Genomic DNA, 14,342 nt, shown 5'->3' with positions numbered 1-14,342 from the left:
CCTTCATTCAGCATGATAAGAACAAGCCATGGATTTTGTTCCTTGTTCGTTTGCACTCTCAGTTGTTTTAACCTGAAACAGACCATAACAGCAATTTCCTGATTTGTCCAATGTGTGCTCCTTCAATCGTATAACCATGAACTGAAACTCCTTCCAATTCCCAGTTCCGTGATTCTAGTATGAATCAAAATCTTTTTTGTGATCGGAGATCATTTATAAAGTATGCATGAAAGCTTAGTCTTAAAACAAAATTGCCGGAAAATACACTCTAGTTCATGTATCCATATTGTTAAAAGCATTCTATGCAGGGGGGAGACTGAATTGCCTCGTTACCCTTTTAATTGCAAGTACAAAAGGCAAAGGGCAAAACCAGAAAAAGAAACAAAACAAAACAAAACACAATTTTCCCGCTACCTCTGTGTGGCTCTGGAGAGAATTTGACCTTTAGTCACTCCACCACGCTTTCCAGAAGACGGTATACTATGAGAACGTCTTCTCATTTTGACATTTCCAGAAGATGGCACTCTATTTTCATTCTTCTCCCTTAGTCGATGAGAGTAAGAGGGTGGTAGATCAGAAAACGGTTCACTTCTAGTTCTCATGTGATCAAGATTTTGTCTATCTTTGTCTCCACGGATACCAGGAAGCTCAAGAGTTGGTACCTCCCCGGAAATAGGCACTACCTTATCCTTGAACTCCTCGTCCTCATCATCTGACCGGTAGCCACTCTCTTGGATATCCTGCATCGCAAGATCATCATACTCTTCATCTGATTTAGTCGACTCCTCATCCACTGAGCCCTCCATCTGTAAAAGATAGTTCCACATGAGAAATACAAATTACATAAATATGAAGCAAAACATCATTTGTTTGGTGAGTTTTCAAAATCTGTTTTGTATTTTGTACAAAAACAAAAACAAAAACAAAACTATTTTTGACAAAAATAAATACCATAAAAATATTTCAAATTTTAAAAAAATTATTTTTGCCCCAAAAAGGAGAACCATATGAAAATGATGTCTAATTTTTTCAGTTTTTTTTCCCACCAAACTAGTTTTTAGTTTCTTTGAAAAAATAAAATAAAATACAGATTTTGAAAACTCAACAAAACAGGGTGTTTAACTTTGGCTTGGTGTACAACAATTAAGAAATAAAAAGAGTCAATGAAAAAAGTGACTCCTATGTCAGCCATCAAACAGCAAAGGATATTCAGTTTTCATCAAACATTATCACCAAGGTTAGACTACAAATGGTTACTATAACTCATCTGCCACTATTTAATGATAGTCAAATACCCATCCATATAGCATTGATAATGTATGATTAGCCATGATATTTTTAAGAGACTCACGAGTACTTGAGATGATGCACAGTAATTCTCAAACGACTACAACCAACCCTTACCTCTTCATCAATTTGTTCTCGACCATCACCACTAAGATCCTCATCGCTGTCCACCTCGGGAGGATCATCAACCTCCTCATCACTGCCATGCACAGACTGCTCCTCCTTGAGCTGAAAGCATGAAAAAAAATAATCAGAACAGCAAAAGGATATAAGCAATAAACCTAAAAAATATTTAAATGTGAAGGATTTAGAACAATTCATTGCGAATGCCACTTATGAACGCCCAACAACCATGACTAATTTCAGATGGGAAAAAAATGCAAGGCTGATGAAAATTTTAAAAATACCTCCTTGGCTGGTCCATCAGACATCCGGGGCGAGCTGCAGCAGGAAGAGTAATATCTACTACCGTTGTCAGTAATATCACCCCTCGATTCATCAACACTGCTGGCATGACTTGTGCCACCGGTATCACTAGGCCAAGCACTGATCCCAAAGTGGCCAAACTGAAGATTAACAGGTTCAGCCTTACCAATGTGCAACGGCCCATACATTGGTGTCCCTATCCCATTCTCACTAGACTGGCCAACGGGCTTGCCATCAGAGTTAACTGAGCCAACAGGCCAAGCCTTTGCCACAGAACCATCAGTATTCAGAAGAGCCATCAGATGCCTACTAGAACCTTGTCTTTGAATTAGTTGAAACATACCCTTGGAGCTCAATGAATTGGCAGCACACTGATTCCTGTACTCCTCATCAACCACAGCAACTGTGTTTGTGGCAGGATCATAAAGCTGCTCGCCAGCCTCACGCCTTCTAAGGCAGCTGAAGACTGTTGCATGGATGGCGGCAACACTCTTGTCAACATTCGTATTATTTATTTTTGGGACCAAATGCTTGTCTGCACGCTTACAGAGGTATTCTTGGATTGTCCTGATGTTTCGAATATATTTTACATACTTGTTTTTAGCGGGGTCTAGTGTCATGTACTTTGCACGAACTGCAAATCTTTCCAAGTGTTTGTCCTCATTTGTTATGTATATCATGAATGGAATGATTGAAGGATGCTTCTTCATAAGCCCCATCTGCAAATCATAAAACAAGTTGTGATCAAAACTGACAATTGAAAGAAAATGTAAACTTTTCATGATAAAATACAAATACATTTTCACTTACCACAAAATTAAGGCTTAAGTGGACACCCTCAACTACTACTGATTCTTTCCGTTCTTCCCATGCAGTGATCAGTCGATCAAGACTGTCAATGACCATTTCACTTTGTGCTTTAAATCCCTCAATGGCCATCTGTCTCGGACTGATCAATTCAGCAGAACTAGAACCCATTTCTGGTGGTCGGATATCAGATTTTCCAACAGAACCATCAGATACATCATCCTTTAGTAGCTGCTGGGAAACACCGTCTAATTTTTTAGCTTTCCTTTTGTCCTTCTTTGCTTCTGCAACAGCCACTGAATCCAAATATTCCCCAGCATGGTATGTTGAAGCCCAGAGCAAGGGATTTTGCTTTTCATCTACAAAGCTTCTCATCATATGCCGAATCGAGTCAGTAGATATCACAGTTGTGATTCCCAACCTGCTACCCTGCAAAATAAATTTAGGAAGCCTAAATTAAATGTAAAATGATTAGCCTGAAATTTTTCAGCATTCTGAAGACTGGTGCAATCAATCTCAGATGCAACCATAAGTTGCATTCTAATGGTTTGGAAGGGAAGATTTACACAAGATTCTCACAGGATTATAGCTTGGTTTTGAAAGGCCAACTTTTGAAGTCGGTCACACTGAAGAATTCTAGTTGGATTTAACTCTTTTTCAACTCCAAAAGCACCTCTACACAGTTTAACCCCAATCACCTTCTCCCAAATCCATTAAGGGCCCATGCCACCCATCTCAGAACATAAGCTCTTATTAATGAATTGTCAATAAGCCCTAGTTTTTGAGAGCCATTCTGCCAGACACAAAGTGTTTTCCCAAACACACATATTGGGCAAAACCAATAGCTATGTTTTTGCCCACTAGTCCCCGTGTTGGGACTAGGGCTGTTGTGTGAGACTAATGGCTTTGTTGGCACGACTGGTATATCTATTTTCTTGCCAAAGACACTACTATTCTTTTGGGTTAACTACATTTTTACGTTGTAACCCAGCAGTTTGGGCTGAAAAATCACAACCCCTGTAATTTGAAAATGTAAATATAACCCCATAATGGTTTGAACTGAAGTGTAAAACCCAATATGGTTAGCAATGTTTTGTCTACTTTTTTTTTTTTTGGGGGGGGGGCACCTTATTTCCTTACAAAAAATAGTAGTATAAAAGTTTGTGGGTGGCAGTATCACCTCATTAGGAACAACAAAGGTGTTTTTGTACATCATGCATGAATGGTTTTCAGTAGATAATCATAATGCATGCTGATTGTGACATCTGCCCATCTATTTCACAAAATAACTCTCATGCTGATTTTTGGACTTTGGAAAAGTTATTTCAATTAAAAGATTCTCTAGAATGTGAGATGATGACCGGGGAATCAGGCCATTGGTGGAAGCAAATATAGCAGATTAATTTGAAGATTTCTATTATAGTATTTTAACATCAACCTTATTTGTGACTGCAGGTACCTTATGAGAAGGCTGGGAATTCCAAAAATTAAACATGTCTACTGTGAGGTTGATAGATGTGTGGACATCCTTGCTAATAAAGGAGATTGTACGATTGATGAATTGCAAAATTTTCACTATCTTCGTCATTGTATTGCAAATCACTTGTACAAATGATTCTGGAGGGGTTATAACCCCAGGATAATGTAATCCTTAAATTTTATTCCAATCAAATTTCCAGTTTACCAAAGAAATGTGAAAATTATAACCCAAAAGAATATTAGTGTATTCAGAAAAAAAATTATATATACCAGCAGTGCTGACAATGTAGATTTGCCGCAGCCACTAGTCCCGCACAACAGCACGGTTACAGATTCCTTCCTTTCCCGTATTCTGAAACAAGAAAACAATTTCTCATAGTTCAACAACAAACAAATGAAGTATTGAGGTGTACATTTCCTGACAATAGAGATAATACTTTGAGCTAAAATCCACAATTTCCCTCATATCTGTTATATCGACCAATCAACAATTGTCATTTTTGCAGTCCCCACCAATGTAGTTTCATCCTCTCATTTAGACAATCTAATATAATTGATCCTTACAAGAACTCCAAACAAGGTAAAATGCTCCTATAGAAGCCATGTGATAGAATCCATGAGAATTCCAAAGAACTAGCAGCCAAACCTTCCGGAAAACAACTAACACAGAAATTAAATGATAACTAAAGGCCAAAATGTATGAGAAAAGGTTAAGGTTTACCAAGGCTTGTTATGCTAGGGATTTGATATGAAATAGGGGTAGCTCTGGGACCATGGATAGAACTAAAAAAAGGCACCATGATCCCATTTCTCTATTTCAGTGTCAAACATCGAAACCAAAAATATCCCTTTTTTTTTTTTTTAACAATTAAACCACACAAATTTTACAAGACAGACAACACATAATCAAGATAAATTAATTACTATAAAAAACATACACCAACTCCGCCGGGATTGTTAACAACTCTGCTGGTTCCAAGCCCGGGTAAAGGAGGAGGGTTGTGTGTTAGGTAGCCAACAGACAACATGCAAAACAGCCGTTCGGATCTCTTATGACAATGAATCCTACTTTGAAACGTTTAATTACTAGGTCATCCTCTCAAGTGACGCGTTGCAACTGCCTCCGGGTGTTTTGAAAAGTGAGCAAAGGGCGCCACATCGACGCCTGGGTGCAGTGAAAAATGGGCAAAGGTTCCCGCGTTTTTTTGGACGAGCGCGGGGTAAAGAAGCTAGTCCAAGACTATAGGTTTAGGGTAACCACTTGGAATATAGGAACCTTCCTAGCAAGACGATGGAATTGGTAGATGTTATGATTAGGAGAAGAGTTAGTATAGCTTGCATACAAGAAACTAAGTGAACGGGTGAAAAAGCTAGAGAAATTGAGGATATCGGTTTTAAACTGTATTATAGTGGTAAGGATAGACGCACGAATGGGGTAGGAATCATAATTGCCAAGAGTCTTGTGGAGAATGTAGTAGCGGTCATTAGGAAAGGGAATATGATTATGTTAGTTAAACTAGTTATTGAAGGGAATATAGTAAACGTTATTAGAGCATATGCCCCTCAAGTAGGATTAGATGATCAGACTAAGAGGAATTTTTTGGAGCAAATGGATGATATCTTACAAGAGATACCCGTAAAAGAGAACCTGGTTATAGGTGGAGATTTTAACGGCCATGTAAGCATAGATAAACTAGGCTATGAAAGGGTGCATGGTGGATACAGTTTTGGTGACAGAAATGAGGCCGAAGAGAGTATCTTAGATTTTGCGTTGGCTTTTGACCTGGTGGTGGCCAATACTATGGCCTTGTTTGGCATCTCCTAAAAAATTTAAAAAGCCAAAAAGTCACTATCCTATTTAAGTCATATCATCTTATTTAAGTCACATTACCTCTCTACCACATCACTTCAAACCCAACTCATATTTCATAAAAAGTCAAAAAATGCACTTATTTAGAACATCCCAAACAACCCTGTGTATAAGAAGAGGGACGAGCATTTGATAACCTTTAAGAGTGGGTCAGTTAAGAGCCAAATATATTACTTCTCAGTGAGAAAAGTGGGCTGTCTAAAATGCAATGATCGTAAAGTGATTCTTGGAGAGAGCTTGGCCTCTCAACATAGGATTTTGGTATTAGATTTATGTTTTAAAGGGCAATACCAAGCTAGGAAGGATGATGTGCGTCGTAGGACGAGATGGTGGGACCTAAAAGCAGATAAAGTAGCAATATTTAAGAATAAAATGGATAAGGAAGATACTTGGAACTTAGAAGATAATGCTAACTAACACTATGTGGAACTCGATGGCCAATTGTACAAGGAGAATCTCAAGGGAAGTGCTGGGAGAGTCGAAAGGAACAGGACCCAGCTCTAGGGAAACTTGATGGTGGAAGGAAGAGGTTCAAGCGGTAGTTAAGTCGAAAAAAGAGTGCTTTAAAAAGTGGCAAAACGATAAAATTAAGGAAAACCTTAAAAACTATAAATTAGCTAATAAAGAGGTCAAGAAAATAGTGAGAGAGGCTAAATTGAAAGCTTATGATGACCTATACACTAGACTAGACAGTAAAGAGGGAGAGAAAAGAGTATACAAACTTGCTAAGATACGGGAGAGAAAAATAAGAGATTTTAATCAAGTTAAGTGCATCAAGAGTGAGGATTCTAAGGAATTGGTGAAGGATGAAAAGATTAAGGAAAGTTGGAAGAACTATTATGAAAAACTATTAAATGAGGAACATGGAGGTACGTCAATAGGGGAAGAAATAACCAGTAATACGATAATCAAGACTATAGATTCTATCGCAGGATTAGGAACTTTGAAGTAGAGATTGCACTTAAGAAGATAAAATCAAATAAGGCTTTAGGACCTCATGATATCTCTATTGAAACTTGGAAGTGTTTGGGTAAAAAGGGAATTGCTTGGTTGACTACGTTGTTTAGCAAAATTTTGTTGACTAGGAACATGTCAGATAAGTGGAGGAAGCGTATTTTAGTGCCAATCTATAAGAATAAAGGAGATCTCTAGAATTGCAACAATTATAGAGAAATCAAGCTAATGTATCATATAATTAAAGTGTGGGAGAGGGTGATGGAACGTCGATTGTGAGATATAACAGAGGTGTCAGAAAATCAATTTGGGTTTATACCTGGCAGGTCAACAATGGAAGTGATATATTTTTTGAAGAAAATAATAGAAAAGTATAGAGAAAAGAAAAGAGACATTCATATGGTGTTTATTGACCTTGAGAAAGTATATGATAGAGTGACTCGGGATATAATATGATGGGTGTTAGAGAAGAAAGGGGTGACAAAAGGTTACATTGATGTGATTAGGACATGTGTGAAGGGGTGGTGACCACTATTAGATTGCTTGCTAGAGAGACAAATGAATTTCTTATTACTGTAGGGTTACACCAAGGATCTACCTTAAGTCCTTATCTTTTTGCTTTAGTTATGGATGAGTTAACGAGAAATATTCAGGATGACATGCCATAATGTATGCTTTTTGTTAAAATTCACCTACTACACACCTACCACTACCACCTACTACACACTCACCTACTTCACCTACTCTCCACCTACTCCTCACCTACTCCTCACCTACTACACACTCACCCTCTTCTATATATAGGAATCATGAATCATTGTAATAAATATCAAAATACATCAATCAATAATACATCTATTTCTAACATGGTATCAGAGCAAGGTTAAGAACCTATTCATTCTGCTTCACCAGCGGGCGGCAGCCTCACCTTGGCCGCCCGCCGGATCTCTACACATACCCAGACTGTAACTTCTTCTTCACCCTCGCCGTTGGCGTCGAGGTCCGATCACTCTCCCTCGACTCCCTCCGCGAAGTCACCGACTGTTTGCTCGAGATGAACCAGGAAGTCGTCAAAGTCATCCTCGATTGCAAGCAAGACATTTGGAACAACCAAGAGCTCTTCGATCTTGTTAAACAGTATTTTGAGAACAGTCTATTGACTCTGTATTTCTGTACTGCTCTCGAGAAATGCCTCAAGCGAGCTCGAGAGAGGCAAGTCATCGTTCAAGTTGCGTTGCAGCAATTCGAGCTCGAACAACAACAGAGGGAAGGAATCAATAATAATAATGACGACTGTTTCGCCAAAACATTGCAGGAATTGAAGAACTTCAAGGCGGCCGGAGACCCTTTTACAGAGGAGTTCTTCTCTCTGTTTCAGTCTGTTTACAAAAATCAAATTTCGATGTTACAGCAGCTGCAATTGAAGAAGAACAAGCTCGATAAGAAATTAAAGTCCTTGAAGTCGTGGAGGAAGGTTTCGAGTGTTATATTCGCAGTTGCATTCGCGGCTGTTTTGATTTGCTCGGTCGTGGCGACGGCAGTTGCAGCGCCCCCGGTCGTGACGGCTTTGGCAGCTGCGGCCGCAGTTCCGCTGGGAACAATGGGTAAATGGTTTGATTCTCTTTGGAATAAGTATGAGAATGAAGTGAAAGGAGAGAGGGAGATCATTAGTTCAATGCAAATTGGGACTTATATTGCGATTAAAGACTTCGATAGCATTCGGGTTCTTGTGGGTAGATTGGAAATTGAAATGGAATCTCTGTTGCAGAATGCTGATTTTGCTCGTCTGCTAACACTCTCTCTCACTCTCTTTCCACCACATGATCCCATATCCTCATGTTCCTCACCCTCTATTTTTTTATTCTCTTTGATCACCCCCATGTCTGACCAAACACCCACTCATTTCTTTATTTTTTTCTTTTACTTCCTTTACCACCACTCACCCATGTGACCCACGATGCTCAGATTCTCCAACCTATATTGTTTCTTTTCATTACACTCTTGTTCTCCACTTTCTTTATTTTATATATATATATATATATATATCTCTTTTTATTATATTATATTAAAAAAAAAAAAAAAAAAAACATCATCATCTCTCCTCCGTTTGATTTCAAACTCTATTATTTTTATTTATTTTCTCCAAACCACTTTCCTTATTTCCCCATCTTTCATTTTTGATTTCAAATATATTTTTATTATTTCTTTCTTTATTTTTCTTTCACATTATTTTTAATCTTTTTCCAATTCCATTCATACCATATAGCTTTGCACACCAAATCATATTTTATTCATCTCAGGGATCAACCCCGATCACAATTTTACACAAAAAAAAAAAAAAAAAAAAACAACAACAACAACAAACCACCACACAACACCAAAAGCTTTGTTTTCTTTTCTGCAGTCGGCCACCAATCGACCTCACTTCTTCGCCTATTCCGCCGGTCTTTTCTTCTTGCCTCCGTCCTGGGCGGCCCTTGACGGTGTTGCCTCCGTGTTTCCCACTCCACTGGGCACGATCACTCCACCCTGCTCCTCCACTACAGCATATGGCGGACTTCCAAATCGGAATATCACGGTGGCCTTCCGTTTCAGCTCCTTATTTTCCGCCTTTAGCACACTTATCTCTGCTCGCGCCTCCTTATACATGCATTGGAGCAGAGCCAGTTGGGCGTTTAACTGCTGCACCTCATTTGTCTTACTCTGCAGCCGGTTCGACAAATTTGTAACCGCAGTCATGGTTTCCACACATGACTTCAATGTATACTGATTGGCCTCCACATCCGACTGCACTGCCATTCTTTGCTCCACAGACCGCATAGGAAAGTTCAACGGAGCAAACTCCGGTGCGCTTGGTTGAGGTTCCAGTGCCACCGCACCAGTTATCTCTCTTGTTGACTCGTTGAGGTCGGGAAAGAGAGTGAGCAGACCGCGGGAAGACGAAGCCATTTTTCTGGGCAACAGAGTGTTACAGAGTATCTTTCTCAGCAAAACGAAGAATTTTTCAGAGGTTTCTCTCAGTTTTTCTGTCTCAGCTTCTGCCTTAGCCTCAGCCTCCGTCTTGGTTAAATAGCCGAGGCAGCCACGCGTATCGCGCGCCACTTGACGCCAGACGACAAACGGGCGCGCCAGCCAAGGCACTCACGTGCCTCGCCATCATATCTGGCACGCCTTTTTATGGATTGGGCACGCCTTTTTGATGACACGCCTTTTGAAAGATTGGGCACACCTTTTGAGGGTGCGACTTTTTAAGGGTCCGACAAGACTCTGTAAACTGTCCCGACATTGATTCCGGTTAGCTCCTTCATGGGTCCGACAAGACTCTGTAAACTGTCCCGACATTGATTCCGGTTAGCTCCTTCATGGGTCCGACAAGACTCTGTAAACTGTCCCGACATTGATTCCGGTTAGTTTCTATAAGGGTCCAGCAAGACTCTGTAAACTGTCACAACATTGTCTGCTACAACGGTCCGACATGACCCCATAAACTGTCTTCTACATCGGTCTGACACCGCCATCCAGTGTCCTCTACACCGTTATGACACCACCTTACAGTGTCCTCTACAACGTTATGACACCCCCATACAGTGTCCTCTACAACGTTATGACACCACCATCCAGTGTCTTCACCAATGGTCTAACACGACCATACAGTGTCACCTATCCTCTTTTATTTTTATGTATTTTCTTGTTTTGTAACTCTCTCCAAACTCAAGTTGGTTAGTTCCTATCCCCCTTGAGTTTGCGGGGGGCTGTTAAAATTCACCTACTACACACCTACCACTACCACCTACTACACACTCACCTACTTCACCTACTCTCCACCTACTCCTCACCTACTCCTCACCTACTACACACTCACCCTCTTCTATATATAGGAATCATGACGATATCGTGTTAGTGGATGAGATTAGAGAAGGAGTTAGCACAAAGTTGGAGATTTTGAGAAAAGCACTTGAATCTAAAGGATTCCGGATAAGCAGAACTAAGATAAAGTACATGGAGTGTAAATTTAGTAACAGTAACAATGAAAGCAGAGGAGAAGTGAAGATTGAGAACCAAGAACTACCTAAGAGTGCACATTTTCGTTATTTAGAGTCGATTATCACAGCAATAGGGGAGATTGATGCGGATGTGGCCCATAGGATTAAGGCAGGATGATGTAAGTGGAGAAGTGCGTCTGGGGTACTGTGTGATAAACAAATACCCACTAGACTAAAAGGTATGTTCTATAGAACGGCTATTAGACTAACGATGTTGTATGGGACGGAATGTTAGGCAAGCAAGAAATAACATGTAGATAAGATGAGTGTGGCTGAGATAAGGATGCTAAGGTGGATGTGTGGCAAGACTAGACAAAACAGAATTAGGAATGAGTGTATTCGGGAATGGGTAGAAGTAGCACCGATAGAAGATTAGTTGAAAGAGAACCGATTGAGATGGTTTGGTCATATTCAACAAAGACCAACAGAGATAGTAGTGAAGAGATGCGATATAGTGATGGTAAATAAAAGTGTTAGGGGACTAGGTAGGCCTAGATTAACGTTGGCTAGCGTTGTAAATAGAGATATGGATATACTTAATTTGACTAACGAAATGGCCTTTGATAGAACCGCGTCGAGAAGAAGGATTCATGTAACCAACCCCATTTGATGAGAATTAAGGCTTGGCTTGGTTTGGTTTGGTTTGGTTGTTAAAAACATACAACCAAACATCAGCAGATGAACATAATACAAACAAATTCTCAAACTGAGGCACCAAAAATTGTTCAAGTAAACATGTGACAAGCCAGCTTACAAAATAACTCTCGAAACATGAAGGGCAGGCATACTGTAATGCAATTAATCTCAAGAGAGAACAACATTGCCCAAGTTATCAAATGTACATACAAATGTCATGGATTTTCATTTTCTCTTTAGAATACCAAGATGCATTTTGCACAAAAATGTTGGTTTGACAATAATCTAACACATAAATATGAATAATATAACCTTATGAGGGAGAAAAAAAAAAAAGGTAAATAAAGAGTAAAAGGTGAAGCCAACCTATATAAATTATGAAAAATTTAAAAGAGAGAGGTGCTGCTGACTTTAACATTATTTCAATGACACTAACAAACTTATATGAACATCAATGACTAGTGACTTTTAACATTATTTCAAAGGGTTATATAAGATTGTACCTGCAAGCTAAAACCAAATCCGCTCTCTGGTTGGGACCCACATATTTATATTCATCCAGAGCATTGCAAACAACATCTAAAAAGGTTTTTCTTTTAACAACCACAGTTGTGCGTCTTTTGTACAATTCAAATGGTTTATTCTTACTTTTACCATCATTCTCTAAAACCAAATGGTGACCCCCCGTACAGCAACCATTTTCTTTCTGAGATTGTCCTTTTAAAGCATCCAAGTCCACCATCTCAACATTTGCCGAATCCCAAGCATCCACAGGGCATTCACTTTTCATCAATTCAAAGACCCTTTGGCTAATCTAATAAGAACATAAAGATAATATTAGTGCAAGTTCCAAAATCCTTAGAAACAGTCTAATGCTAAGGAAACCAAAGCATAACACAAACTATAGGAGGAAAAAATTAAGCATGGACCTCAAAGATGCTGAATTTTGAGTTGATCAACCTTGATGGTCAAACTTCAGAAGATTTAAACTATACTACTACAATTCATTATTTCATATGAGTGTGTTATAAAACAATAGGCCTCAACAGCCCCACCACATAGAGAGATAAGATGGATGCAACAAAAACACAAAAAAACAATTCTTCCAATGAAGAAATTCAAAGACACTTCAATCTCATCTGCAATTTGACAGTAAATACATTGGGGCATGAAGTGACCTTGGCCGTAACCATCTTCTAGTGGTGCTTTAGTTACGTGATATTAGTTATGAGACAAAATTTGCGGTTTGAATACTTATTTTATAACCAAAATCACAATAAGTTGCAATTGAGAGTAGATTTGTGTCACATAGCAGTTCCAGAAGAGGGTGAACAACCCAAGTTCAAGGATCTAAATGACATGAGCAAAATAATTTGAGAAGAACCGTGAAAGCAAACATCAAACAGGTGGAGCAATATTCAGCTTAATAAATTTGTATACCGTATTGCCAAAATTAATATTTTTTTGAATTCACATGATAGGTACAAAATTACAGAACTTATCACGTGCAGTCCTGATCTACTACTGCCAAGGAAAGGGACAAATTTTTTATTTTTTTAATTTTTTAAAGAACAAAGACGATTGAGATCACAAAATCAACCCAAACGGCAGGTAAGGTCGTTATCCCAGTCTCTGACCAGAACTTGATCCAAAATTATCACACACAAAAAACCGAACAAGCTAATTTGCCATCATATCAATAGTTCCATATACAAAAATTTAAAAACACAAAATGAAATTAAAAATTTGCAAATAACACACCATGAAAAAGATTGCATAGAAACTACCTTAAACGCATGTCGAGCTTTGCATCCCATGAGCTGCAGAGTGCTCTGCAGAACAGGGCGCGTGTACCGGAACGACTCTTTTCCTTTTTCACTCTCCTCTTCATCATCAACAACTACTATATAGAATAGTTTTGTCACTTCGGCCATTTCTGAACCAACCAAAAGAAAAGAATCGATCAACTTCATGTCAGCTGAGCAAAGCAAAATTTTCCGAATTCAAATGCATAACAAAAGGTGAAAACGGAAAGCGAAAAAATAATTTTCAATATATTGATATTGATGCGTGGACGACCTTCTTAGAGAAATATTCACGCGTTTAAAACGCGAATTCAAGGAAATTTCAAGGAAAAACATTAAATATACAATGAATTGAAGAGATCGAAGAGAGAGAAACAGAATACAAGAACAATGTAGGATTGAGATTTGAGATTTTCGTCGTAATTGCAATAAGAGAGAGAGAGAGATTCGTTGGTACCTGATGATGAGGATCGAATCGATCAGATTCGAGAAAGCGAACGGTTTGAGAGAAGAAAAGCGTTGTTAGGGATCAGAAGGCGTGACGATTCGCCATTGCAAGAGCTCCTTCCAATGCGATCTCGCCATTTTCTGTCCCCTGCTTCCACGCATCACACTCTGCAATGCTCCACGAGTCGGTCGCTCCCCCTCTCTCTCTCTCTCTCTCTCTCTCTCTCTGAGCGTAATTGACAGATTTCGCCTTCTATTTGGTTGCGAATTTCAATTGCCACACGAAACCCCCATGATCCGGTGTTTATGGGGATTGTTTGGGAAGTTAGTTATTTTGGTTGGTTATTTAGGCCAAGTTTGGAAATATGAAAAAAAAAGTTAAAAAGTTAAAAAATTATTTAAAAAGTTAAAAAGTTATTAATATTCATTTAAAGTCAAAAATTATAACTGCACAACTTCTAATTCTAATTTTTTCCTACACACTAATTTATACAATTTTTTAATATACATTTTTTCATAAAAGTCAAAAAGTTAACTCAAACATTCATATTTTTTTCTCAATTTTTCAGTCCAAAAAGATAAAAAGTA

General features: G+C 38.8%; 2 protein-coding genes across 3 annotated transcripts; one reads left to right on the top strand and one right to left on the bottom strand.

The window, feature by feature from the left end:
- Positions 1–212: 212 nt before the first annotated feature.
- On the bottom strand, positions 213–14,073 carry LOC114269645 (P-loop NTPase domain-containing protein LPA1 homolog 2). 2 transcript variants are annotated; one of them, XM_028211009.2, is made up of 8 exons: positions 13,765–14,073; positions 13,290–13,438; positions 12,006–12,316; positions 4,270–4,351; positions 2,524–2,949; positions 1,695–2,432; positions 1,405–1,515; positions 213–806 (listed from the first exon to the last, which is right to left on the bottom strand). In XM_028211009.2, the coding sequence occupies exons 2-8, from the start codon at positions 13,434–13,436 to the stop codon at positions 411–413; spliced, it is 2,211 nt and encodes a 736-aa protein (XP_028066810.2). In that variant the 5' UTR covers positions 13,437–13,438; positions 13,765–14,073; the 3' UTR covers positions 213–410. The 2 variants fall into 2 exon arrangements, with proteins under 2 accessions (XP_028066810.2, XP_028066811.2); XM_028211010.2 differs by having other exon boundaries at positions 12,006–12,311.
- On the top strand, positions 7,689–9,853 carry LOC114257557 (UPF0496 protein 1-like; the record flags this gene model as incomplete). Its single annotated transcript, XM_028197328.2, has 1 exon — positions 7,689–9,853. A coding segment is annotated over one exon (1,086 nt), but the record flags the coding sequence as incomplete, so codon positions are not given.
- Positions 14,074–14,342: the final 269 nt, after the last annotated feature.

Source organism: Camellia sinensis, chromosome 12 (assembly GCF_055761805.1).
Source record: "Camellia sinensis isolate YWXY chromosome 12, ASM5576180v1, whole genome shotgun sequence".
Lineage (NCBI taxonomy): Eukaryota > Viridiplantae > Streptophyta > Magnoliopsida > Ericales > Theaceae > Camellia > Camellia sinensis.
This window is presented reverse-complemented; position numbering and strand designations above follow the sequence as displayed.

Coding starts and splice junctions, on each gene's coding strand:
- LOC114269645 (XM_028211009.2), bottom strand. CDS start 13,436: ATGGCCGAAGTGACAAAACTATTCTATATAGTAGTTGTTGATGATGAA. Junction 12,317..13,289: donor AAGCTCGACATGCGTTTAAG/GTAGTTTCTATG, acceptor TGTTCTTATTAG/ATTAGCCAAAGGGTCTTTGA. Junction 2,950..4,269: donor CTACATTGTCAGCACTGCTG/GTATATATAATT, acceptor TTTATTTTGCAG/GGTAGCAGGTTGGGAATCAC.